At 36.5% G+C, this 28000-nt stretch overlaps 4 protein-coding genes and 1 non-coding gene across 13 annotated transcripts in view; 4 read left to right on the top strand and 1 right to left on the bottom strand.

Moving 5' to 3' along the window:
- Positions 1-8: 8 nt before the first annotated feature.
- On the top strand, positions 9-15737 carry LOC106654467 (cell wall protein DAN4). Of its 4 annotated transcripts, none has more exons than XM_023463655.1 (7): positions 9-192; positions 9310-9382; positions 10642-11059; positions 11135-11523; positions 12167-12410; positions 12491-12581; positions 12661-15737. In XM_023463655.1, exons 2-7 carry the CDS (start codon positions 9331-9333, stop codon positions 12766-12768), a joined length of 1302 nt encoding a protein of 433 aa, XP_023319423.1. In that variant the 5' UTR covers positions 9-192; positions 9310-9330; the 3' UTR covers positions 12769-15737. The 4 variants fall into 4 exon arrangements, with proteins under 4 accessions (XP_023319423.1, XP_023319422.1, XP_023319425.1 ...); XM_023463654.1 differs by lacking the exon at positions 9-192 and adding an exon at positions 534-602; XM_023463657.1 differs by lacking the exon at positions 9-192 and adding an exon at positions 5688-5830.
- On the top strand, positions 2479-2551 carry Trnar-acg. Its single transcript has one exon. It is a non-coding gene; the product is annotated as a tRNA-Arg (tRNA).
- A 3248-nt stretch (positions 15738-18985) lies between the features above and the next one.
- On the bottom strand, positions 18986-20386 carry LOC106654351 (spidroin-1-like). Its single transcript, XM_014374168.1, has 2 exons — positions 20326-20386; positions 18986-20250 (listed from the first exon to the last, which is right to left on the bottom strand). Exons 1-2 carry the CDS (start codon positions 20384-20386, stop codon positions 18986-18988), a joined length of 1326 nt encoding a protein of 441 aa, XP_014229654.1.
- Positions 20387-21853: 1467 nt separating this feature from the next.
- LOC106654352 (spidroin-1-like) lies at positions 21854-22445 on the top strand. The gene is made up of 2 exons (XM_014374169.1): positions 21854-21923; positions 21991-22445. Exons 1-2 carry the CDS (start codon positions 21854-21856, stop codon positions 22443-22445), a joined length of 525 nt encoding a protein of 174 aa, XP_014229655.1.
- A 2764-nt stretch (positions 22446-25209) lies between these two features.
- Positions 25210-28000, top strand: part of LOC106654442 (tropomyosin) — a 30720-nt gene continuing 27929 nt past the window's right edge. For all 6 annotated transcript variants that reach the window (XM_014374319.1, XM_014374322.1, XM_014374318.1 and 3 more), the window contains exon 1: positions 25210-25358. The gene's annotated coding sequence lies outside the window, so the exon portion shown is untranslated. The remainder of the gene's footprint in view (positions 25359-28000) is intronic.

The raw sequence follows: 28000 nt of genomic DNA, 5'->3' as shown, positions 1-28000 counted from the left end.
GACTGCTGCAGGCACAAGTCCGGTTAACTCGACGCGCACGACAGTATTGCACGACGAGTCAAAATGGCGAGATCTGCAGTGTCGGAGTGCTGTATCGCGACGCGAGTGTCATGCAGTGAATGAAACACGCGCACAGTAGCAGCACCAGCAGCAGCACTACAGCGATCACTTCTGCTAAATATACTTAATCCTGTGAGTTTTCCTCAATTTTTTTTTTCGTCGGCTCTAAATCACTGCCTCCGGATTTCGAGGGTCACGTGCATTTAGGAAAAATTTTGCGAGTGCGTGCGCGGAGGAGCTTTTCGAGAGAGCGTGGGTGCAAAAAATTTATCGACAAAGTTTTCGCTGGCGCTGGCATTACAAGTGCGCTCTTGGTACAGTGTGCACGCGAACGCGATATATTGAGCGGGGTGTCGCAAGCCCAGAGGGTGAAAGTGGCACTTGTATATATACACCCACTGTTGTACATCTGCTATTAGTTCATGTGAATTTATGCAGATCGTTAAATCCAGTTTGAAAAATCGAGAGTTTTTGAGTTTGCGAGGTGGATGGGTTTGCATCGCGATGCGGCAGCAAGTGTTTGCACTCGAAGTTTTTTGGTGGTGAGCTTTTATCGAGTCCGAAGCAATATGGGCAGAAAATCAGTCTTTTTTATCTCGTGTTTAGCACAGGATATTAATTATTGTCAAGCTATCAGCTTTAATGCGAAACATAAATTTTATTTATTTTCTTTTTGGATCAACAAAACTTTTGCATATACAGAGTTTCATTTGTTTGATCTTACAACACCGTTTCAATTAATTAGTTTATAGAGCATTATAAAAAACCTTGAATTACGCTAACAAATGATCGAACCTACTTGAATTCAATGCATCGTGAATCATGGCACAAGGTTTGCATCATTATGACATTTATTAAAAACAAAGCATGAATTTATTCGTACCTTCTACGCTGCTACAACGACACGTACATCTGTCTCGTTCAAACGTAGAAGAGGCTTTCCTTTTATGAATGCAGCGTAAATTTGTCTTCGCTTTATCTATACCATAAAACTATGGCTTATTTTCAAAATATTTTATTTATTCTAATTTTAAAAGTTTAATTTGTATTTCACTAATAATATGAAAAAGTAGTATAAAAGTGTAATTAAGCTAAAAATTATTCGTAACGCATATGGTCTCTTTCATTCATCCAGTCTGACACGAAAAAGCGATTAAATTGAAATGAAACTTTGCAGTGAAACATTGTTTACTCTACAGATAGTAAAGAAACAAATTACCAAGTAAATAGTGAAATTATCTTTGCATTAATGCAATATTTGATTAGTAATTTTTTAATTTTTTTCAAATATTTGAACGTGAATATATTTCTGATTCATACTTGCAAATACAGCTCATACCAACTTTTAATGATTATCCAACGAAAGTATATTTTATGCTTGATTACGAACCAACATTGACACAAACAGTTTGGACCAGACAATATTGGTTATTCAACTTGACTTACTTGGTCGCGACTCGTTGACAAGGGCTGAAAATACGATCATTTCCGTGACTGCAGTTGCATAAAAAGTTCTTGAGAATAATTTCGCTCTCATACTCATTTTCGTGTTCGGCGAATTTTTTAAGGTTTCGCTTCGATTCGGTATTAGATGTCCGCAGCAGTTTCAGCTTACTCGATTGAGTTACTTACTTTCGTACGCTCAAAACGACTTCTTGCTGCTCATGACAAGCTGATTAGATGCGTACGCTTGCAACTTTCATATCGATCATATTGAAACAAAAAAAAACAGTAGATTCGCTGAATAACGAAAAAATTTCAAAAAAAAGTGCAGCTTCACCTCTCATTGACAATCCACCGCGAGGAAAAGCATGCGATACAAAGTTTATTCAGCTCTTTTCCTCGTTTTGTATGTGCATGTGTAGTGTATACCCTTATGCGATTCAACAATTACCATTATGCCGCTCATAATGCACTCACGGACAAAACAACGATTGGCTGCGTTTCTTTTCTCGTGTATAATCGCTTTTGACGATTACAATTACGCTCGGTTAACCGCGTTCATCGTCGTGTGCACATTCATAGATTCGTTTGCGCGCATTCGTGACTCTATTGTGTGTGTAGCATTATATTGTATACATTATGTGCGAACGCCTCCCGCGCACCACGCGGGGCTTATTATATTTGCCATATGTGTAATGCACTTTATCGCCGATGATAAGGCTCTAATCGAATATCGATGAAACGCGAATGGCATAGACGTGCTAGCGCTGAGTTAATCAGCCGCAACACTTGCGGATTTGTTTCGATGGATTTGTTTATACTCGGTAAGAGCAGCATTTATCGATTTATTTTCAAAAAATATAAATTAAAGTAAATTTACAACGAGAAAATTTATTGTTTGTGATTATTTAAAAATAATTTAATGCAAAGCTTTTGGAAATTTGTGATCGAAAAAACTTTCTACGTCTAACAACTGGCCTTGTGGCGCAACGGATAACGCGTCTGACTACGGATCAGAAGATTCCAGGTTCGAATCCTGGCAAGGTCGACTCTTTTTTGTACTTTTACGTCTCAAAAGATTTGACTTCTCATTCAGATTTATGTACTTTTTTATAATTTTAGCATAAATGTTTATATTTTGTTCGGTTTGCCGAATAAACAAAATAAAATAGTTCCATCGTCAAACACTTGCATACACGTTTTTGGGTTGACTTTTGAACTGAAATTATCGCGTTTTAACGTGTATTTGACTCTGTCTGAGAGTATAATGCCACAATAGGTGTGCCGGAGTCCGCACCTCTTTCATGACGCGCATATACACCTTTATAAATGTAACGTTTTTTTTGTCATATCATGTACAAGTGCTCGCGCTCGGCTATACGAGGGAATATAGTGCAGCAGCGCCTCGTATTATACGAAGCGCAGAACAAGAGAAATGATCCATTACTATGGAAACAACGTGCATAAACTTCGCTCGTATACATATACCACACAGAAAACAATTTATGTGCAATGCGAGAATCCATATAGCCAAGCTCATTGCCGTGCAGAATCATGCCGCGAGTTGAATGTGTATGTATATTATAATAAGTGCACGCGAAATTACGTAACAGAACGTGAGCATGAGAAGATGCTTTGGGGGCAAAATTATCTACGAATTTCTCCGTTTTTTTGATGAAATGCATCGTTTGCTCGTTGGTTTTAGAGTACGATTGGCATCTACATAATGCGCCTTGGGAAATTTCGATTATTATCATAAATGATGGAAAGTAAAACGCGTCGTTTAGAGACAGATTTTGAGTAGTTTCGACATTTTCTAAATGCGATTCAATTGAATAAAAATGTTCTGCTCTAGAAACTCGATTATAAATATATATCACGCTCGAGAGAGAAAAAGAAAGAGAGATAGGGAGAGAGAGAGAGAGAGAGAGAGAGAGAGAGAGAGAAGGAAAACGTAATCCAGTTGCCATTAATTGTCCGCGATCCTGTTATGAGATAATGATTATGAGGCGTAATACACTTACTCTCAGCTACTTTATATTCTAATTGTAAAACAATCAAACGCGCCAAGATTTCTCGCTCCCGAGGTGACGCTTGTTGTACACGTCCGTGTATAACCACTTGAATAACGAGCATCGCGCACGGAACGAGATAGCTACGAGATAATGTAGAAAGTGCCATGTAGGCGTCGAGACAAACCGCATTTTGCGAGAATTAAAGTATATACGCGTTTCGTAATACACCGCGAGAGTCGCGCGCTTTCTTGTTCGCGCGGGTACATAAGTATGTAACGCGCGCCTTGCTACAAGTTGTAACAAAAAAAAAAAAAAAATTTCTCGATGGAATTTAAAAAATTAAAAAAAATTAAATGACCACACCGATCCACGACAAATGGGTCATTTGGTTTCGATTCGTATGCGATTCGTCACGATTCTATTGCTGCTGCTGCCGCTGTTGCCCTGCTGCAACAGATGAATTCGACGCGCTTGTGCACATTTTTTACGCGTTTTCTATGAATGCGCGGTTTCGTATTTTTTTCTCTCTTTACCTCGTCGCGAGTGGAATTTTCATACCGTCGAGCGACGCGATTGGAAAAACTCGAGATTAATGGTATTTAATTGATTTTTCTTGTTTTTGCGAAAAGAAAAAGAATCGCACGTATAATTGAACTGATAACTTTTAAATCCATCGCATTATTCTTATCTAAAATTTGCCAACAATGACGAGCCGACGCGAAAATCATAATTTTTGCCGTGAAAACGTTGCGTTACTTAACGAGCGTCCTTTATAATCTCTCGGCAAACGATGTGTTTATTTTTTTTTCCTTATCAAAAGTAAACGCGCCGCTTCGAGTGTGCGCGAATTTTGTTATTTACCAAAACTAAATTTTCGCGCGTTTTGTTCGTGAGAGTTTTTTAATTTTTATCAACGACTGGAAACATGTCAAGGTGCAATTTTAACATGCAGAAACCATTAGCGAGAGCATCATCATAGGTTGAAACAAAAAAAAATGAAGAAGAAAAACTGTGTTTGTCTGACCGTCTGACTGACGTACTTGCAGCAAGGTTTTTAATTAAAAGTATTAATCAATCGTTTTGCGTGTAAATTTATGCTTAAATTAACTTACAATGCATCGAGGGTTGGTTTATGAAATAAGAAATATTGTATAATTTTTTGCGGTGTAGGTTACAGTGTATCGAGGATGATCGTAATTTTCATTAACACGCGTGCGTGTATTATATGCCCATGCGTAATACATGTAACGCATACATTTTTCTCGTTCTACTTAGTCGCGATCAGCCTATTTAATCCTCGTTTTGGAATCAACGTTTGGAAAATTCGTCGAAGCAACTATAGTAAGACTCGGCCACCGCACTGCAAATTATAAATTACACAAAAGTAAGGCGAAAATGTTTTGCCGTTAAGTACGCAAGTCGGGCACACATAATCGCGTAAATGAAAAAATAAAAGCTAGATATCGTGCCGTACTCAACACCTCATTGATTGTTCAATGTTGCAACGTTACTGTATGAGTATAAAATACCACGTCGTGTACACGCCAATGAGCATATAGGCGAAACGATCGTCTCTCGCGCATAAGAGAAAAACTGCAGGTGCGGTAATCTTCGAGCACCCGTGTAATGTATTGATCAGTGCAATTCGACACTCGAGGTTTCTTCTGTACTCTTTTTTTTCGTCAACCCTGGAAATTCAATATCAAGAGAGTGTCACGATCTCTCGCGTGTGAAGTACTCCTTTTTTTCCTCATCTTCTGAAGACGATATTCGAATTGCATCTTCCGTGTCTGCGGGACGAATATTAACATTGATTATAATCGGCTCGGTACGAAAGTAAATAAAAATAAAAAATTAATTAAAAAAAACGATTCACGAAATCGTCTCATTCGAAAAATATGCGAAGTCTGATTCACGCTCGTGTTTACAATATTCGCTCGATGAAATTTACAATCGATAGTTCAATCCGTATACGCACGTGTATTATATTCATAATAATACTCCGAGATTTAGAAAGATCGGTTAGATAAGATTAGATATTCGCAATAGAGCGGCGCCGAGTGCTCCATTGCATATGATATAAAACTCGAAGCTCTCCCACCACCAGATATCCTCGGCAGCTCTCTTTCTTTCTTTATATAGTATATAGTAATATTTGTTATCTCGACTTGCCTATTATATCTCGTCGTTCGCTCGCGTTTTGTGTTATAAGCTTTCTCTCTTTCGCGCTCGACTAATAGCCGTCTATAGTAGTTTTGTACAAATCGCGGCAGTGCCGCTGCAGTCTCGTGTTCAGCACCTGTCAGCTCACAGTAAGTGTTAAGTGTTGAATATTGCCTCGCGATCGAACCGGAGTTTGTTTTGTTTATATCTCCACGAGTGCGTTCGACGATCGAGTGTGATTTTTTGTTGGCTTCAACGACTTGAGCCTTGTATACGAAAACACGTGCGTGATTCTAATATTTTTCAATTTTGAGTTTGTGAGTTACTATGAATGGGATTTATTTTCTACGTAAAAAAAAACAACATATTTTCAAGCTTCCAATTTTTTTCGCTTATAAATCATATATCTAGAAATGATGCGCTCATAATGAGAATAATAATGAACCCGCAGAATTCCTGTCGCTTCTTCCGTATACCTCGATATTACGCTGGTATGTTTCGGCGTCTCTTCGCATTCAAACTGTCTCTCAGGCGCCTTATCTTCGCACACATTTTTTACTTGGCTCTAGGTGACGCATACAACGCCATACTTTCATTTTTAAGAAAAAAACAAATGCTCAACACAATTTTCTTCCGCTTCGATTCTATATTGAGAACAGCACCATACAATCACCTTACAGTTTTGTGCCGGCAGAGTCTGTCTGTGTGTTGTGTTGTGTATATAAAATATCGAGCGACCGAGATGCGTCATCTTTTGCCCACGGAACTCTTTTGCGCGAGTATTAGGAACAAATATTTTAAGATACACTTTATAATATCATTTAGGTATTTGGGTATCCAACCTATTTTTATAATTTGGGTGCAAAATTCGTGTCTCTGAAAATGTTCTGATTTAATTCGATAGATACGAACTTTTCATCGCTTCTCAGCCTTGATTTTTCATCCTTTCAACTCGAGTTTACAATAATGATTTTAATCTATCTAAAAAATGTGTCCTTCGGTCTGCTGGCTCGCTCGAAATATATAATGCACATGAAAAGCTTCTTGAGTGGGCTTTGAGTGCGCTTTGAGAAGCTAATTGATACGCCGCGACTGCACGTAGATACGGTCGATGCATATAATTTTAGAAAATTGCTTCATCAAAGGATCGTGATAAAGTGCCTGTTTGTTGAAACAATTTTTGCCTTCGACCTGTGCGGCCGATGTGATTCACGTTTTTTGTGTGCTTAAACGCGCTCGAAACACGTTATATCCGTTTCAAAAGTCCAATGCTTTCCTCGTTTCACGACCGATAAGGTACATTTAGAGGACGGCTTTTGAGAATTTTTGTCGAGCACGAGCGGGGATCGCTCTTTATCTCGAACGAATTTAATGACCAAAAGTTGGATCCGCTTCGTTATATCAAATTAGGTATATTTTTCGCCGTGTCCGCCTCGTGGCGAGAGAAAATTTTTTTAATATTCCGACCATATCTCTCTCTTAATGAAAAGACCTGCCTGACTGATCGAACTTAGCGAGCGCTCGGCTAGCATTGTGCGCGCCAGAATTGAATCCGAAATGTGGAACACTTTTGTTCGCTGTGATCCACACCCTTCTAATTCAAGGCACGCACCTCCTCCTCCTCCTCTCTCTTTGCACGGCGGTGGCGGCTCGTGCCTTATATCCGCGGTCAAACCTCGTGAAACTATGACAAAGGAAAAGAAAATTAAGTACCGTTCGACGTGCCGGCGTTTAATACGAAAATTGGCCGAAAAGAGCAGAGGCCTTTTGTGTACTTGTATACACACTCGTATATAATAAACCTGCTGCAGTTGCAGTCCGAGGCACAAGTTCATCTCTCTCTTTCTCTCTCTATGGGCAGCAGCAGCGTCAAGAGCATTTCCTGCTCGCCCACGCCTTTTGTGCAGCTCAACAGTATATACATACGTATATACGCGCTCTCTTTAACTTCCTCGTCTCTAATACGCTCTCGCTACGATGTCGACAAAGACGCACGCGAGCATGACCGCAAAACTCGACTGCTGCTGCTTCGTATGTATGTATATGCACTTTATAATGCACGTGTGCGTGTCCGTGTGTGTGTGTGTGTGTGTATGTATAATACATGCGTCTAAGTATCACGTTCTCCTATTGCTGTGTATAGGCAGCTTATAGGCCGCGCGCGGCCCGTAGTAGCGCAACTGCAGCAGCAGCAGCGATCTTTAATTGCGATAACTTCCACAGCGGACATACGCGCCGCACACAGTTGGGTAACGAACCTTTTTTTTTCGTTGCTACATATATTGTACATCGATGTTGTGGGTGTAGGAGGGGAGGGGGCATATTTTACGATATGCGCACTAATAAAACGTCTCTCGTGTGCCAAACAACGCAACGGAACGATCCTGCACGGCGCGTGAATAATTGCGTGCATTAAAATAAAACTTATCGCTCGGACAATACATTTTTGTTTCAAACACCTTCGTCGTCATTCAGCTCGCGTACGTGCGAAAATCAATGGACGTTGATATGAATCGAACGACATCGCGCGGTATACCAGTTTTTTTTCTTTTCTACATACTTGTCATGATGCAGCGCTGCGATCAGCGAGAGCGTTTACACATGCAAATTAATTACTCGGCTGCGACGAACAAAGAGTCGCGCGTTAGTGTATCATGCGGAGCGGATTACTCGTTAATCTAATTTATCAACGGGGATAGTCGAATAGTTACAGAATTTATTGATTATAACGCGACCTTCGAATGGCTCGTGGTGATAATTCAAAGGCACGAGCCGAGACTTTTAATGAATTATAAATGATAAGAATCAATAGGATATCTACCAGTTGTTGTTGTTGTTTTTTTTTCAATAGTTCAATGATTTTTCCATGAGATAAAATTGATTGGTTTTCTAAAGCTACCCCCGTGTGTATTGAAAAATGTTCAATTTACAACGAAAAAAAAGCTCAAAAAATGTTATCTACCAAATAGAGGAAATAAAATTCATTTTATACAAATAATAATAACTCGACGGACGTCATTACGTCCTTGATTCGTATATTGCTAATGTTGGAGGAAATCGCGAAGCCCTTGCTCCGATGATCGCCGAGGCATCGTCCCGCAGTGTGCGCGACAGTTGTTACGTTTACTCATCGTGAAATCCGGTTTTCAAGACACACGACTGCACTTATATATATAACGCAAACGTTACACTCGCCTATATCCTCGTTGAATTACACAATAGAAAATATCGTATCGTATTGGTTTTTTCTTACTTTGCTACGTGTATACCGATCGTAATGCACGACTATTTTTATAGCCTTCCTGGAACACGAAGACGACGACGACGACGACGATCCTTCCGAGCGATGAATCTCGTAGTTGCGACATTTAACTTTTTCCTCGTCCCGTGATGACTTTTTCGCGCGAGGCGCACAACATTGTAATATTTGCGCCTGAATTAACGTCGGTGCTCATTAGGTACGCCTCGTCGTCGTCGGTCAACAGTGAAATCCTCTCGAGCTCGCGCTCCGAGGTGCACACGACGCGTGAGAAATGATGCGCTTCAGCTCGAAGCAAGCAGACTCATCACGCGACGCGTATACAAAAAAAAAATAATTTTTCTTACATTCTGTCTCTCTGTTTTGCAGGCAAATATCTCCAATGACGCGATGACGCTACACTGGTGGATGCATTGGTTCTGGGTTACGGCGCAAATCGTTGGTAAGTTTCTTATTCGCGGTGGAGTCTATACATAATGCGCGATCACTGCGAGCATTATAATGTTATATGTATATAGTCAGAATCGCGACACTCCGTAACGTGACGTGTACTATATAGACATATATATAGACATTAGATGAGCACGTATATAGATATAAAGTTTTCTAAGTTGAGCAAAGTTGGGTGAACAACTTTTTGTGTCACGGACAAACGTCGCGGGTCGTAAAACGATTGAATTTTCTATGTTAACGACTTTGGACGTAAACAAAATTATCTTTCGCAAAAGGCAATAATAACATCGATTGTTTTTGCGACTTATCTAAATTGTCGCTCTCTGAAATATATATAATGTATATATCATTGGCTGGTAAAAGAGTTAAAAATAGCCACGTGGCGCGGGCGTATTTTTTTATTTATACACACATTATTACAAGTCGCTCGTTGGAAAAGTCTTTCAAATGTTATAATTTCGCTCCCTGTGTATATACATACAAGTTCAAGCGATATTAAGTGAAATGTCGAAAGGCAAATCGTGGCCGCCGTCGCCGCCTCCGGGCGCCTTATGTAAACCGTAAGTCTGTATGTCTACTTATTGCTTGCATTGCAAAATCACAAAAGAACCGTTCGTGCGCGCAATGTTTATATACATTTGTACCATGTGTGTGTAGATCCGACGTCCGTATTATTTATTTCTCATTGTGCTATACTACGCCTACGACACGTTTTTTTTGAAAAGTCAGCGATTTTCAAATATTCATCGCTGCGTAGTTTTTGTTAATTTTTTTAAAAATTGATGTACGATGCTGAATTAATTTACTTTTTTTGTTGTTTATACATACATTACGCGGCGGAATATATACTCGGCTATGCCTTTACCCGCAATAATGAGTTTTATGCTAATTTCACGGTTTTATGAATGTACATTCACTTGTTGAAAAATGAAAGAAGAAAAAAATTAGCTTTGAACAAACAAATGAAAAAAAAAAAACAAGGTGAACGACGCAGCAGTCGTTAACGTTAGGACCATACAACCGTTAATTTCTAAGTTTACGCTCCGATTATCAAAAGCATAATCCATTCAAGGCCCGAACCGTATACGCGCCGCGATGGAATATCAAGATCCGACATTCGCGCGCGATGCGTAAAAATGTAATTCGTTTTTTTTTCCACCGCGCGTATATATAGTATTGTGAAAATGGTTTGACTTTAACAAAAAAGAGAGAGAGAAAAAAAGAGATAAGAAAAAATGTCTATTTCAGTCTGCCTAAGCAATCCTACGATGGAGCTGCCAATGGAAACCACTAGGACAATGTCCGTATTGGCGGACACAACAGCCGTAGATCCAAGCGTAACGACAACACCAGCAGCAGCAACACCAACAACAACAACGGCGGCAACAATAACTACAACGACGACGGCTAACGACACGACGTCGACGGGCGATCCGACGTCGGATGGTAATTCGACGACGTCGATTTCACCGGCGGACGATGCCCTGGCGCGATTGCAGCAAAGTTATCGCATCAACAAGGCGACTGGTCTGCAGAACGTCACCGGCGATAACGCGACTGGTTCGGAAAAATCGGAAACGTCGACCAATTCGAGCATGAGCAGTACCAGTACCGAGCAGCCGATGCAAGCCGATGCCACCACTTCGATTTATCTCGATAGATTTAGGTGAGAGTTGGCGCGATCAATTCGGAACGATAAATTTAGAAAATTATTTATGCATTTTTTGTATTTTACTTATAGGCCTATAGAAATCAATACCAATCGAACAGTAATTATTCCCGCGTCCGCGGAAAACAATCGCACCGTCCAAGAACCCAGCCGTATATCCAACGTCAATACCAAAAAAGAGAACAAAATCAGTTGGATAAGCGTTCTGAATCCTCCAGTAAGACCTAATCGCGAGGAAAATTCGTCCGACGCAGCCGAGTCGATCTCGCCGTCGACGACCTCCTCGTCGCACGAAATTTTGACGGTTATGCCGCTTCAAGTGAACACGGATTATTCCGTCGTCGAGCATAACAACAACAACAACAACGTGAGGCGAAATCGCACGGCCGAGCAGTTGCTCGGGGACCCTCAAAATACGGGCGAACTGCAGGCCGTTGCGACCGCCGCATCTGTTTTCGAGGGTGAGTGTTGTTAAGGCTCATTACGTCAATTAAGAGTTTCTTGGTCTCGAGTTTGTGATAAAGGAAATGTGTTCTAGATATATCTCTAGATAGTTGTAGGAGGATAGACGTTCTTGATCATTAGATTCTAGTCAAATTAAACTTTTGTAATAGTTAGTCACTGATTAGATCAACATTTTTTTCTTATCTGATTATTATAAAGAAAAACTAAATGCATTACAAATTTTATTACATATTTTTTCGCAATCTACATTCTTCATCTACAGCTAATATTAGTAACTAAAATATTTACTTATCGATGCATATAAAAAGTTCTCACGCTGATTCCGATAGATTTGTTTGCTGCCCGCTACAAAATGAATACATTTCATAACGTTTTTATCGTCGACTGAGCGAGATTACAATTTATGTAATGTAAAAAATGTTGCCGAGCGAAAAAACGACCATTACTGATTTCATCAGATCTCAACAATAATTTTAATGATTTCCTGATATATTTTATAATAAGGTCGAGCTAATTTTCATTCCTTCTCGAGATCCGATGAAGTAACACAATCTCGAATCGATCATTTAACTTGTAACATAATAAATATAAATGCCATTGATCAATTAAAACTTCATCATTAAATGTGATTCGATTCAGCTGGTTACGGTGACTCCACGAGGCTGGGCCGAGCGCGGGGAGCCTTCACGAGTGAGTTTCAGCGCGAGCAGGTGGCATCCTCGCGCGAAGACAGCGCGAAGGAATTGATCGAGCCGGTGTCGGTGAGCAAAAACACGGTGTCATCTGGTCGTAACATAACGGAAATAGCGACTATCACGGGCAGCTGTTTGGCTGTCATTGTTCTGCTCAGCTCGGTCGGCAGCGTTAGCTTCATTATGTATAGGTAAGTCGTCGAAGAAAAAAAAATTATATGCTCGCAGTACATTAACGAGATTCGATTGAAACTTTTTAACTTTTTCGCAGGAGAAAATACCTCAATCCCCCGCAAACTTTGAACAGCGACAAATGTAGCAATCCCGATAGTTCAGGATACATAGACGATTCTACGATAAGAGTGAGCAAAAGAAAGATTTTTGAAACATTTGGTGGCATGTCGGAGCTCTGATTGAATAATCGTGTCTTTCTGTTTTAAGGATAACTCGGAGGAGATGTACAGCCTCGACAACGATTCGTTTTTGAATTCGCTCGAGGCGATGACCATTCAGAACTATTGGACCGACGTGAAACACACCAAGCTCTAACTGTGTAGGAGTTACTAAAAATTTAACATAGACTCATATCCTCGTTCGTTCGTACATGTGAAGAATACAAGAGACAAACAATATGTGTTATAACAATTATATTTTTGCAATCTAAATGAATCCTGGTGATTTGTGATGATCATATGTATTATTATAAATATCAGCAAATTTTCAAACTGCTGCTCTTCGGCAATTATATATATGTATAATCGTGAAAAATAGGCTTGCGCGACGATGAATCAATGTACGTCCGCATACTGTAACGTTTCAATGTAGCTCGTCGTCGTAATTGTACATTGTATAAATGTAATATTGTATAAGTTTTAGGGTAATTACGTGAAAAGTTCTTCTCAAAAACAGAGTGACTGTTGGGTTGCAGTATTTTCGAAGTTAGTAACGAAATTCGGTTTAAAAAAAAAGCATTCTACAATGGTGTAAGGAGTTTAGTTAGTGCAATAATTCAAAGTACTTGATCATTTATCGTTAAGCTAGTCTTTAAGTCAGATGTATGAAAATGTATGCAAATTCAAGTACAAAAATATTGTAGCTGTTATTACAGATCGTTCGTTTAATGTTTAAAAGCATGTATATAATTACTATTATTTTTTGTAATTTTTTTTCTTACGAACAGATTGATTCGTTCACGAACTTTTGGATTTTTCAAATAGTATCAAATTGTAATTGTTTAACATTATTTAATTTAACTCTGTTTTAATGTTAAAATTATTATTTGGATAGTTTTTGCAACAAAAAAAATATTGTGATATAAAATGCAACCTAAGTAAAGTAAATTTATGTAGCACTTATTGTGGTATATGATTCCCCAAAATAAGACTAAAATAGCTGTCATTTGTAAAGGTTCATATAGAGGCATATCTTTATGTCATCTATTTTTATTAAAATAATTGTTTCAATCTGAAATCGTTTGTACATGATTTACGTTCTACTTTTTGTGTTTGAATACTGAATGAACATATGCATTATTGTTATGAACTTGTTTCAATCGATTGACGTGTTTCCAAAAAATTACTTCATAAAAAAATTACTATTGTGAGGAATTTTATTATTATATTTTTAAGGAAAGTATAAATCTTTTCATGATCATGAACAACTAATGCGTAACGCAAAGTAATAATTACATTTAGCCATTTAACAATAAAAAGAAATTCCATGTTGTATTTTTAAAAAAATATAATGCATATTATTTTATAAAAATATCAATTTCTAAATGATTAAATTTATTCTACCGTATTCTTGGATTTAAACATTTGTAGTTTGTATAAAAATTACTTTGGAAAATTCACTGTAATTTGAAAATTAATTCAGGAGTGAATGAAATTCTGAATTCTAAATAAGTTAAACTTTATAATAACACTCGCTATTTTTCAAAAACTAATTAAAATTATTAAACATAATAAATTTTGCAATATCTGTTAATACATTTTACTGTACTACAAATTTTTACCACGAAGTAATAGCGACTTTCACAATTAGTACTTAAAAGTTGGGTTAAATTATAAAACTCACTGATTCAAAGTATTGTTGAAAAAAATAATTTTTTTATCATTTTAATTTTAATTGACAGTTAAGTGCTAATACAATAGTTTATTTTTAATGATTTCTGTTTTCGTTGACGAAAACTAATCCACATTATCATAATATGTAAAGAGTGCCGGACCAAAATTCAAATAAATAGCTTAACTTATTAATAGTTTATGGTGATCAAATCCATCCCAATTTATTAAATTAAAACGACATTTTTCGGAACATTTAAATCCCTTTGATAAATCTATTTTATCTACAAAATGGTAGAATACAATTTTTTCAATTGAAACTATTTACTAAATTGCTGTTGTTTACTTTGGTTCAGGTAAAGATCACTGAAAAGAAATTATTAAATAAATTTATATTGATGTATTCCTTTATAAACTATTATTCAGCTATAAATAGGCAATAAAACCGGAAGTACTAATAAAATTATGAGCTAATAAACGCATGAAAAAAATGTAGAGCTAAACAGTCAATCAGATTTTTAAAACCAGCTTACATTTGAAAATGTTCGAGCTATTGATATGATAATAATTCTAAATGTAAATAAAATGCATGGCTTAAAATATAAAATCATAAATTAGATCACGTACAATGTGCTAAATTAGTATTGAATAAATTTAATAAATGTTGTAATTTATCTGTCTGGTTTCAAATACGAACATTAAAACTAAATTATATTAGCTATATAACTTAGTATCAAGGTATTTTTCAAATTGTCATGTCAGTTAAAAGAAGTATCATAAAGAAACTCGACTGTTCTACAGCAATAATAAGGTCAAGTTGACTATTCTTGTTGACCATAGTTGTCATATTAATAACAATTAATTTTTTTTCAAGAGCTCATTTACAACATCTAATTTCTTTGGGATGTTAATGAAAAAGATTATAGAATAGTAATAAATTGTAACTATTCTGTCAACGAGCTATAATAGCGGCATTTTTCAGGCAATTCGGATCGAATTCAAAATATTTATAACGTACTGTAGAATTTTAATTTTCCATTGTTATTAGTTCAAGTCAATATTATGCATGAATGAAAATCAAACGAATGAATTATGAATTCCGCGATGTTGCATCAAGTTGCACCGCTAACTAACACCGTTAACATAAAAAGTACAAATCCATCTTTTTGACTAAATTCAATTTTTAGAAAGTAGTCAAATACTTGAATCGTTAATTCGTAAATCGAAGTTAAAATAACACTTTAGAACCACACTCTATTGAGTTATTATTATTAAAAATTATACATATAACATCGGTAACAACTACTGTGTGAATTAAAATTTAATTTATTTATGGCCGTACCAAAATATACACTGAAAATTTACAAACATTAAAATGGTATTATAATTATTCATGACTGATAATAAACATGTATATTGATTTGTGTAACGAATAAATTTGTTAATAAATAAAAAGACTTATATTTTTTCTTTCACAGTCACAATTTTATACAGCATTATTGAACAAATTCAAAGGTTAAAAAAAACTAAAACAAAACTTTTCATTTTGCCTGGCTGCAGTATCGCTTTCAAATTATATAATTAAAAATTATCAATTGTTTACTTAATGATTTCAACGACAAGTAAATAAGTTTCTCCTGTATTTTTTGAGAGTTTTAATTTTTTATCACCTTGTAGAAGTTCAATCTTGAGCCCTATACGAAAAATTAAAGTTCTGTGAATAAAGGAATAAAAACAAATTTTAATGAGTTATTAAATGTTCGAGATAATCGATTGTTAATTACTCTTTGTTCTTAATCTACACAAAATTTATGTTAAATAAATAAAAGATTTTCCATTTCAGAATAAATAATAAAAATTAAACACTCATGATTTCATGTAGGATTTAGTGTATTATCAAAAATACCATCATAATACTTGTTTAAGATAAGCATTACTAACTGTTTTGAAGAATCCTGCCCCTATCAAATGACGAAAAGAAACGAATTTTCAATTTATTATTTTAATAAACAGTAACTTCATATTTAAAGTCATTACAATATTTCATTTCACAGTCATTCGAGTCTCGCAACGACAACGACGCACAATGAAAATCCTCGCTCTTTTCTTTGCCGTGTCGGCTGTCAGCTGCGTCTTCGCTTCAGATAGTGGTAAGAACAATCATCAAAATATTTCATTCTTAAAATTTTTAATTGCAGTTTATTAAAAAATTATTAATTCGTTTAAAGATGGGGTCGTTAATAAAGTAGTCGAAACTGTCGGAGTTAAAGATGCTACCTCAGTCGTCAAGTCTGGCAATGAAGGCGATGGTTTGCTCCAAGGACAGGCTGGTAAAGCTGTAGCTGGAGCTGGTCGCACTGCTCTTTCGGCTGTTAGCTTGAAAGGATTACAAGGATTGCTCAGTGGTGGAGGCAAATCGGGCAAAGGAAACCAAGGATTACTTCAAGGTCAGGCCGGGGAAGCCGTAGCTGGAGTTGGTCGTAACGCCCTTTCATTAGTTAGATTGGAACAATTGCAAGCACTGCTCAGTGGTGGAGGCAAATCTGGAAAGAAAAACCAAGGTTTAGTTCAAGGTCAGACAGGTGAAGCTGTGAGTGGAGTGGGCAATAATGTTCTGTCAGCTGTTAGTTTGAAAGGATTACAAGGATTGCTTAGCGGTGGAAAATCCTAAATGCAGGATACTTTACATCCATAAAATTAAGAACGCAATACATTTTAATTTTAATTCTATGCCTACAATTCTTCAGAATTCATACAAAATACACACATGAAACTGTAAAAATAATAAGCCTGAATAAAATATTGAGCGAAGTTATAAACAAAAAAGTCTTTTATCTTAAAATCTTCGAATATCATCGAAACAACCGTGCAGTCTATTTTTTAAAACAATTTAAATCTCCAACATTTTTGCACGCAGATGCTTCTAGACTTGTATGCCACTTATATAAACATTTTCTTAAGTTCAGATGTTCAAATTTCTTTGTAGATTTCTCAAAGTTAAAGAAAATGATTTCTACAGAAATGTATAAACTAGACAAACTCGCTGCGCTCGGACAAAAACAACTCCTAGATGAGTCATCTTCTTCACGCACTTGTTCAATAAGGAGAAGGGTTTTCTGGAATCGGGCAGAAATGCACATGGTCCCTAAACATGCGATTACATAACTATGATAATACAGTAGTTATTTTTGTAACTTCAAAAAATGTAAGAAAAATATAAGGATTAATATTTCAAATTTCGTTTTGTATTGCTACAAGATTTATCATTATCAAAGCTTTTGGATTCTATCAACAGATGGAGCATGGTAAATCCGCAAGTGACAAAAAAATTTCTGATTAGTATATATACTAACCATTTTCAAAAAAAATGTATCAAATCGAGACAATACGAGAAAGATATACTGTATATCTATCAAATGAACCCCTGAAGAGGGGGAAAAATTTTGGTCGGACCGTACAGTAAGTAGTTCAGTGTTAGACTGTAAATATCTGGCAATCGACCTAAATTAACGCTTCGTACATAGTGGATATATTGTCGATTCGTGGAAGACATCCGAAAAAAGCTACGCCTCCTCGTTATCCTATAGAGTTATAGAATCAGTACGACACCATCCCGAATTGTACCATTCACTTAAAGAGTTCTAAAAAGAACAGGCCGATGTTCAGATATGCGTTGCAGAGTTTGGCTTAAGACACGCTATTAAAAGAGCACCAAAACTGAAATGTATTGCTCAGCATGTCAAAATTAAAAAAATTGTACTTTATTATGAAACAACGTCAAATCAGGTCTAATAAAAAATCTTCGTTCGCTGTCTTATACTATTAATGTTTGTTAAATACTTGCAATTTTTATTTCAATAAATTTTTTATTATTTATTCATTTTCATAAAAACATTATTCTTTATGATTGATGTCGGGAAAAATACTTGTCGTGAAAGCGCAAGTGGGAGGTAACCGTATTGAATAGCCTTTTACAATTTTTAGTGATACTTATCAGGTCAATTTCATGAAAGGTATATTTTTCCTTCATTTCTGTTTCACAAGGTTTCTAAGAAACAAGCACTCTTGATAATTTATGAGATTCCTAAGATTAAACTCATTTTTACTTCACTGAGAGTAGTTGAAAAAAAATTAGCAACATTGATCAACGACCATCGTTTGGCATGTTTGGTCCGTTTATGAAGACATCTTAAGGTCCATGTGGTAATAATTTGTGCATTTAAACACCCTCACGCGAATTAATAACATAACGTACCCTGTTTCGTCGCATCCTAGACGTGGGTACCAATATAAGCATGCATTTAATATTAAAAAAAATTGTTTTAATATCACTAATTGTACAACTCGAATAGCAACAGTAGAACAGCTCCTCGACATTCGGTAAGTTTATGTGCTTTAAACATTTTTTGTATGTTTTATGAACTTTCTTAAGAAGTTGAATCGCGTTGAAGTTTCGACGTATAGTATAAACCATAGTAAGTAGTATTACTGATGTAAAAACTTTTTCTATATCAAATAATCTTACTTTACTGTAAGTACTCTTAAATTGGTTAGATTAAAAGAACATTTTCTTACGTATTTATGCAGATTTATTGAACACACTTTTAAAAACAATTTTTTGTTGCGTAAAATATAACATATTTCAAATACAAATCCACTCATTAATCAAAATATTTAAATTTTCCATTTTTTATCTCAAAAAGTTAATTGTTGGATTGAGCACCGGCTCCGCCCACTTGAACTGCTTTCACAGTACGTCCATTATTCTTGGACACTATTCCTTGGGCTCCTGCAGCGCCAGCTCCAGAAGAACCTTGACCATTTGATGCAGCTCCAGCTCCACCGATTTGAGTTGCTTTCACGGTATCACCTCTATTATTTTGAGACACTATCTCTTGAACTCCACCGGCACCAGCAACGGAAGAACCTCCACGACCATTCGATGAAGCTCCAGCTCCACCGATTTGGGCTGCTTTCACGGTATCCCCTTTACTGTTTTGAGCCACTATTTCTTGAACTCCACCAGCACCAGCGACGGAACCTCCCCGACCATTTGAAGAAGCTCCAGCTCCACCGATTTGAGCTGCTTTCACGGTGTCACCTCTGTTATTTTTGGATACAATTTCTTGAACTCCGCCAGCACCAGCAACGGAAGAACCTCCCCGACCATTTGATGATGCACCAGCTCCACCGATCTGAGCTGCTTTCACAGTACCTCCGTTATTTTTCGAAACTATCCCTTGAGCTCCAGCGGCTCCAGCTTGAGACGATCCACCGCGACCTTTAGACTGAGCAGCAGCTCCACCTCCTTGAACAAGTCCAACCGTGCGTCCATTATTTTTCGAAACTATTCCTTGAATTCCAGCGGCTCCAGCTTGAGAAGATCCTCTACGACCTCTGGACTGAGCAGCAGCTCCACCAGCCTGGACTGCTTCTACGGTGCGTCCACCATTTTTCGAAACTATTCCTTGAACTCCAGCGGCTCCGGCTTGAGAAGATCCTCTGCGACCTTTGGATTGAGCAGCAGCCCCACCTCCTTGAACGAGCCCGACTGTGCCTCCGTTATTTTTGGATACGAGACCTTGAACTCCGGCAGCCCCAGCTCTAGAAGATCCTCTGCGACCTCTAGACTGAGCAGCAGCTCCACCTGCCTGGACTGCTTCTACGGTTCGTCCGCCATTTTTCGAAACTATCCCTTGGATTCCGGCAGCCCCAGCCTGAGAAGAGCCGCCTTTAGATTGAGCAGCAGCCCCACCTCCTTGAACGAGTCCGACTGTGCCTCCGTTATTTTTTGATACTAGACCTTGAACTCCAGCAGCCCCGGCAGAAGAAGAGCCATCACGACTTCTTGAGTTACGTACTCGTTGAACTGAATCGTGAACAATTCTTGAATTTCCTTTGCCGCGGACTTCATGGGTTCTGACAACTCTTTCATCGTTATGATCACGATTTCGTTGATTTTGGCGATCTTCATGGCAGAACAAAATTATATTAATCTAATATTTTTCATATTTAAAATTAAAACAAGCTTATAAATACTTACGTTCGTGAGCCAAAGCACAGCTCACTGCCGCCAGGACCAGAATACAAGAGATGAATTTCATGTTTCTCCAAATGATTGGAACTGAAATGATAACTTTTCGGAATTACGAGCCGCTTATATACCGAAATTTTATTCATACGAATGAGTGCAAAAACAATGCATCAGAGTGTAATGTACTTTGTAATTGCATCATCGGCTTATCGGTAATATATTCTGTCTCGGTTTTCAATTTCTTATTGCATCTTAATTAAGATAAGAAAAATAAAACTAATAATAAATTGAAAAGTTTCATTATGCATATTTTAATCCTTTACTTATCTCAAGCAGTTTGGAAAAATTTCTGTTATGTCATTATCGCTGCGAAATCCCTTTCAGATCATCCCATTGTCTGAAAAATTAATTCAAATATTCCAAATAAAATGTTTCAATAAGTTATGTAATGGAAAAATTTTTCCTAATTTTAAGAATAATCTTTATTTTTCGTTACTATACACTTTTCTACGCTAACATTTTTGATGACTATTACGTTTAAATGTACGAAAAGATTAAAAAACTGTTTGCATGCCCACAGCTCTGCTGTTTCTTTGAAAGTATCTGAAAAGAACAAAAGATTATGATGGTTCGGACTTTGAGTAAAATTTCTCCTTACTGCATACAGGGTGAAATACTTTTAACTCAAAGACTTCAAGTTAATGCTGTATTTTCAATGACATCTTGAAAGTTGACTATTTTCAAATATAATGATTGAATAATTGAGCAATCTTCACAATTTAATGGAAATTATCACTTTAATTTCTTCTTACGTTCTATCATCTAAATTTCAAATTTATCAGCAAAATTGCCAAATATTTTCGAAATATTAGCCTAAAGTAAAAGCACCGACAAGTTTTACCTAAAAAAACAATTGAAATCTACAATTGTTACAAAAAAGCTTGAAGTCTGCGAATCGAATTTTATACTAAAATTTTTTTTTTAGGTGCGTAGAAAAAAAACATAAGAATATTGTTGTTTTTTCCATGGAATCTTAATATTTAGATGCATTATAAACTTTTTTTAGGTCTATATAATTTAATAATTAATTTTCGATTTAGGTCCAATATAATTTTTTTTTATCATTTATAATTAGATAACATTCATATTAACATAATTTAGTAGAAAACCCAGCTTAGTTGAATAATTTCGTATTAATTTTATAAAAAATAGTATCAATTCAAAGAGGTTTTTCACCGATGATGACATAAGAAGAATTTTCCAGATGTCGTTTTGATAAGTCATGTGAAAAGGTGCATCATTAATTAAATTTTCATAGTATTATTATTTTAACTTTCTTATCTTAATTATGATGCCAAAAAGAAATCGAACCCCGACGACGGTGAAAATACTGATAATAAGTCGATGCTGCAATTGCAAAGTACATTACTCTCTGATGCATTGTTCTTGAGTCATTTGTGTAAATACAATTTGGTATATAAGCGGCACTAAGTTGTGAAAAGTTATCATCATTTCAGTTCCAGTCATAGAAGGAAACATGAAATTCATTACTTGCATTCTGGTCAGTGGGCTGGTAGCGGCAGTGAGCTGCGCTGTATCTAAAAAAAGTAAGTATCTGTAAAATCGGTTCGAATTAAAGTACGAATCTTTCAAATGACCGTATCTTTCGCAAAGGTGAGTCTCAAGCCGGTGTGGCTGGACTCCAAGGACTGGTTTCTAGCGGAGATCTCGTCAAGGCCGTCCAAGCAGGTGGAGCTGCTGCTCAGTCCAAGTCTGGTCGGGGTGGATCCTCTGCCGCTGGAGCTGGTGGCATCCAAGGACTATCGGCGAAAAATAGCGGAGATGTCGTGAAAGCGATTCAAGCAGCTGGTGCGGCTGCTCAGTCTAGAGGTCGCAGAGGATCTTCTCGAGCTGGAGCTGGTGGAGTTCAAGGATTACTTTCAAAAAATAACGGAGGCACTGTCGGACTCGCTCAAGGAGGTGGGGCCGCTGCTCAGTCCAAGGGTCGCGGTGGCTCGTCCAAAGCTGGAGCGGCCGGATTACAAGGTCTTGTGTCCAACGCGAATGATGGTGTCGTAAAAGCCGTACAATTAGGTGCGGCTGGTGCTCAATCTAAATCTAAAAATTAAAATTTGTGGAAAATCTGAAAAAACAAAAGAAATGAAGTTATAATTTATCAAAGCGAATCATCATTCGTAAAAAAAATAATCAAACTTTTTCGTTGAAGATTAAATCAACTTGAGCTGTTTCGCAAACAATATGTATTTTGTTTCTATTATCTCGAGTAACAAATATTTAAATGTATTAATTACTTTAAAATAAAAAAGATCAAAAAAGTAAAATATTTTTAAATTTTTTTTCAAAAGATAGAAATTTATCAGAATACCTAATACATCTTATACCCATCTTGAAAATTGTTTTTATCATTCTATCTAACTGTTCAAAGACGGGAAATAAAATTCATCAATCGGTTTTGAGAAAGATCACTGATAGAAAAATACATTTCAATGCTCAGCGAAATGAACGACAAATTAGTTGTATTACAAGCACGTACATTATACCACACGTAAGCGCGCCGCAAATGGCCCGTGTAAGTGAGTCAGCTTACGGCTGAGTTTTCACCGATCCTTGAAGGCGTGAGCAACCTCGAGACTTTTTCGGCTTATATGGATAATTTCAGGAAGATCGAATGCAAGCAGCGTCCTGATATAATTTCTGTACGCTCTGCCTGTAGGTGTAAATGAGGATGAAGAGTGAATATAAATGAGACAATGTGTACCTTAATCTAGGTCAATTTTATGTCTGAAGCTTCGTTTCGCTCGTGTGAAGTCTTTGGGAAAAAAGTTCAACCAACTCAAAATTTTTGCAGGTTCGATAAAATGGCATTTTTATTGATATTAAAACTAAATCTTCATTAAAACATTCATTCGAAATTCACAATTTCAATTATCGAATTAACTACATTTCTTTAACCTGAAAAATTTCACTCAAAATTTCGATCTTCAACACACTGTAAAAAGCATTGCATAAAGGGCATCGATATAAACATATGACTAGATGTTGCAACCGTTAGAGATTTATATTAAAAATAAAAGTAATTTAAATACCCCAACGATTTCTCAGTCTACGGCTGATTACGAATTTCTTTACTCTACATTCGCGAGCAAATTTATATGAGGAGTTTTTTTAGTTATTTTCGTCTTCGTATACCCGACCAAGTTGATATTTTTAAATTGAGGTTTTCTCTAATCCGCCTAGTGTGAAAGTTTACGTTGCGACAGAAATTATTGATATAAAAAATTTTTCGAATCAAATTCAAAGGTGTAAGTGTATGCGTGTGCGCTGCGGTGAAGTTGTCCATTTATAGGTATGGCAATTAATGTCCCTGCGGAGTTATACCTTCTTTTGCACGAAAACGATGTCGGCGAACTCGACCGTGACATGTTTGCTCTTTCGTTGCATACAAGGAAGCATGAATTTTTTCTCTCATTATTTATAGAAAAAAAAAAAATTATTCCTATAGGTGGGTTGTTAAAATGAAGCTAAATATATATGTGTCGAGGCTTTTTTAGAAGTTAATGATCGGATCTTCATTAATTTTACCCATTACTTTATAACAATTAATGTGTGTCATACAATGTTGAACAACAAAGTATCAAATGATGAGACAAATATGACGAATAATATATTCAGTAAAATAAACAAACATGGCGCGATAAGGATTACAAGAAACCATTCATTTTTTGCATTCTTTATCGAACTCTAACTCGACATTGTATTCAATGATTGTTTAATGTGATTTGATTTTAGATACAAAGTATGGGCAATTAACGTACTCGAATCTGACAAAACCCAATGTCAAATGGAGATAATCTCTGTATTATGTTTTGTGAAATATTTGAACCTATTTTAGTAATTTTAAGTAGAGCACTACTATCTCGATACTCGAAACAGTTTAAAAATTAGATTTTAAGCATGGAGTGATTATTGAACTGAAGCGTATGTACTCGAGAATCAAAATTATCAATCCTATTGATTAATCCACATTATGTCAACACGCATAATTAATCTTATTGAAATGAGTCATACTATTTCGGTATTTGTAGAGTAATATTTTCAAGATTGTAGACTTGGTGCGAATGAATATTACAGTTATCATTTTCAGACTTATTGGAAAATTATTTATACAATCTTTTCTCGTCTATAAAGTGGCGGTGCACAGTCGATTTATGAAAGTAGAAGATGAGTGAACGCAAAAAAGACGTTGAAAATAGATCACTCTAATGAAGTAAAAATAAATTGATGTGACGTCTGTATTTCCGATCAAGCGATGTTGAACTCTCCGTAGTTTATACATAATTTGAAAAAAAATGAATGAATCTTGCAGAACTTGATTCAAAAGAATACATGTTAAATGATTTAAATATTTTTTTTTGGAAATAATATGTACTATTACGTTTTCGAAGCAAGCATTATTATTTGACAGAAGTTAGTCAAGTTTTTTTACATTCCTGAAAAATTAGACGATTTCAAATGATAATCGTGAAATCTCAACATTTTTGTCTCCTAAAATTGGAATATTGTGCATTAATTAACGATAGAATGATGCTCAACCCAAACGATGTAGCAAGTGCATGGCAATCGTCGCCATTATTAAGAGATGATCAAAAAATAAGAAAGCTCGAAGGCCACACATTATACCGAAGTAACAGGCGGGCAAACTACTTCTGTCGCAGCTCTTTTCGCGATCTTTTCTCTCTTCATCTTTCTTTTGCTCCTAAAAACCCCGAAGCCTATCTCGTACAGCTTCGTCAAGGCGAAGGTGGGAGGCGCGCCGATTTCGCGCCTGTGTGCGTGTGTGGAGTATAGTAAGTAAGCAGAAGTCGTCGAGCTTTTTAAACGTCGCGTCTACCAGTCGGCAGTCTAGCGCGCATTGGCACACGACTCATACACACGCTTTAGACCTCTCGCCTTTTTAGCAAAGGAACCCGATATCCGTTACAATAAAACTTTTTCACAAAGTTTTTTTGTCGATTTTCACCGTGAGTAACAATTGAAAAAAGAATTAAAATTATAACACCGATTGGTTTTCTGCTCGAGTGATCAAGTGTACGAGTGTACGTGGTTGAGTGCGTTAATTCAGTAATAATTGGTGATTGGAAAAATTCGACGCGTAAATAATAAGAAAAAATTGTGATTTGCTGATTTGTGCGCGCACGAGGATATTACAACGATATATTCAACGATATGTCGTTTGGCTGAATCGATGGCTTTATTCGTAGTTCAAAATTTGCTCAACAACAATTTCCTGGCAGTTTTTCAAACATCGTAATTTTTTAAAAGGCTTTTTGGAAGAAATAATAAGTTTGAATCACTCCGAAGACATTATAGTTAAATTCTATTTATACATCTCGTTTGCTTTAAGACCTTTGGATTTATATTTAAAATTTATTTTCATAAAATCATTTCGAATTGATAAAAATTTCAATAAAGCTCGTGAAAATAAAGTCCAAATTATGCCATGATAAAAATAAACAGTTATTTTGCTTCGCAAAAAAATTATGTGATAACATTCTTGATCGCAACCTAAATTTGGTTTCGTAAAACAGTCAAGTCTCAACGCAATGTCCGAGAGTGGATTTTTCATTTTAGTTTCGTGGTATAAATAGAATTTTCCAACAACGTTTCGTCGTCGTCGTCGTCGTCGTCATTACCGCCTCCTCCATTCGTCACCAGCATCGCGTTTAAACTGTGTTTTGAAATCTTTGATTTTAAAAAGTTTTTGAATCAACAAATATTTATCGAGCAACAGTGTAAACAAGTGAAAAAAGAAATAAGCTCGAGGAATTTTTTTTGTAAGCTCATAGACAAATTCGATCGGAGAGATATGTTGGAAACAAAATACGATTAACATTAGCATCAATTTTAATACGTCATTATTTAAGGAATGAAAGGAATCCAAGCAAGGAAAAATTTGCCATCTTTTAACTCAAAATGGCTCAAATAGACTTCAAACGTTCGAATTAAAACTTGCTGTTCTATTCGATAATCGAGTCAATTTTTATTTAATTTACATTAATGAATGAACGTATTCTCGTTGTATTTCAAGTGTACAGAACTTTATCTTGTACCGATCGAATTCTTCGATTTTATCGATCGATCGTTCGTCAACATTGCGATACATTTTTTATTGATCGGTAAATCAGCAGGCGAGGAACATCCGCACGAATTTGATCTATCTCGTCGAACGCAAAAGAGGCCTCGGACAAAATTCGCAACCGACTCGTTAGCGCGCGCGATGATACCAGTATTCTTTCTTTTTTTTGGCACGAGGGGTTTTTAAAATTAAACGCGCGTGGGATTATGTCATCGGAGACGCGCTTTTGCGAATGAGCGCAATATCCGGGATACTAAAATATCTCGGGAGGCTATTATTTTAAATCTGCGGTGTCTTTTCAAACTGCTAAATACGCGCGGGCGCGTAAACACGTACATAGAAGAGAAGATGAGAAAAAAAATATCTAGCGCTAAAAGTGCAACAAAGCATTAACCGAAGCACTCGTTTAATTAACTCATGGTACAAAGTATATATTACGTATGCGCATGGACTGTATCGTGCCTAGTGAAATCGCGTACGTGTTAAATCTACTGTAAAAAATAACTCGGATTACTCGCATACGAGTTTTCACAGATCAGAGATAATTAAAGCGTGAAAAATTTATAATTAAAAATTTAATTTTGTTCGCTCGCTTTCGAAAATATATTATTTATTGTTCAATTAAAATCTCTTTTACTTGCACGCTTAATTTCTTTAAAATATTCAGCAAACACGTAATAAATCGAACGTTCGAACTCGTTCGCGGAACCAATTCTAACAATCGTAGCCGTCTGCAAAATCATCAGAGCATTCGGCAGTACATTCGACAAAATAGATCATTCGATGGAAAAAAAGATTCGCGCGAAAAACCTCTTCTGGCATCCAGACGCGCGTTACAGTCAAAAAACTGGAGCATCGGTAAACGGCATATATAAGTTTTAACCGTGGGGTGACTGCATTTCGCGCTCGCAGAAGCTAAAACCTTCCGCTATAAATAAAAGCTCGCGCGCAAGCGGCCGGTCGCTTATACTAATTATACACTACTCCTATACGGCCGACGCGCGCGCGCGTGTGTGTGTGTGTGTGTGTGTGTGTGTGTGTGTGTGTTTGTATGTATGCGTGCGTGCGTGTGTGTATTTGTGCGTGTTTGTGTATTTTGCTTCTGTTTTTTTTTTTATTTATACGTCTGTACTTTTTTGACTATGGGAATTTATCATCGGCCAAGTATACTTGTCCACGTATTTCGCATACTTGTTCGGAATGTTACTAATAATAATTGCTTCGGATTTTCGAATGTCGAGAGAGAATGTGCACGAGCTTTTTGCTACGAAGATAGTAACGATGATAGATTTGCGAGAGAAGGAAACAAAAGGGAGTAAATATGATTGTAATGCCATTTTGGTTCGAAATGAAAGATGTAACTATTGAATATACGATAAGTTTGAAGCTCAACTCGACTGCCAGAAATAGACGTTCTTAGCTTTTATAGCTCGTCTTGTATATTTTGCCGAAGATGTTGATTTTAAACGAATGCCGTTTGGTATTTGTGTCCCCCAATGAAATCTGTAAAAAAAAAAAAAAAAAAAA

The sequence above is a fragment of the Trichogramma pretiosum genome, unplaced genomic scaffold (assembly GCF_000599845.2).
Source record: "Trichogramma pretiosum strain Unisexual culture from Peru unplaced genomic scaffold, Tpre_2.0 scaffold47, whole genome shotgun sequence".
Lineage (NCBI taxonomy): Eukaryota > Metazoa > Arthropoda > Insecta > Hymenoptera > Trichogrammatidae > Trichogramma > Trichogramma pretiosum.
The sequence above is the reverse complement of the archived record's forward strand: the minus strand, read 5'-3'. Positions and strand labels throughout refer to the sequence as shown.

Bases quoted from the DNA above. Each gene is read 5' to 3' on its own strand.
- LOC106654351 (XM_014374168.1), bottom strand. From the start codon at position 20,386: ATGAAATTCATCTCTTGTATTCTGGTCCTGGCGGCAGTGAGCTGTGCT. The intron at 20,251-20,325 runs GTAAGTATTTAT...TCTGCCATGAAG, and splicing joins CTGTGCTTTGGCTCACGAAC to ATCGCCAAAATCAACGAAAT.
- LOC106654467 (XM_023463654.1), top strand. From the start codon at position 549: ATGGGTTTGCATCGCGATGCGGCAGCAAGTGTTTGCACTCGAAGTTTT. The intron at 11,524-12,166 runs GTGAGTGTTGTT...GATTCGATTCAG, and splicing joins CGCCGCATCTGTTTTCGAGG to CTGGTTACGGTGACTCCACG. The intron at 12,582-12,660 runs GTGAGCAAAAGA...TTCTGTTTTAAG, and splicing joins TAGACGATTCTACGATAAGA to GATAACTCGGAGGAGATGTA.
- LOC106654352 (XM_014374169.1), top strand. From the start codon at position 21,854: ATGAAATTCATTACTTGCATTCTGGTCAGTGGGCTGGTAGCGGCAGTG. The intron at 21,924-21,990 runs GTAAGTATCTGT...TCTTTCGCAAAG, and splicing joins CTGCGCTGTATCTAAAAAAA to GTGAGTCTCAAGCCGGTGTG.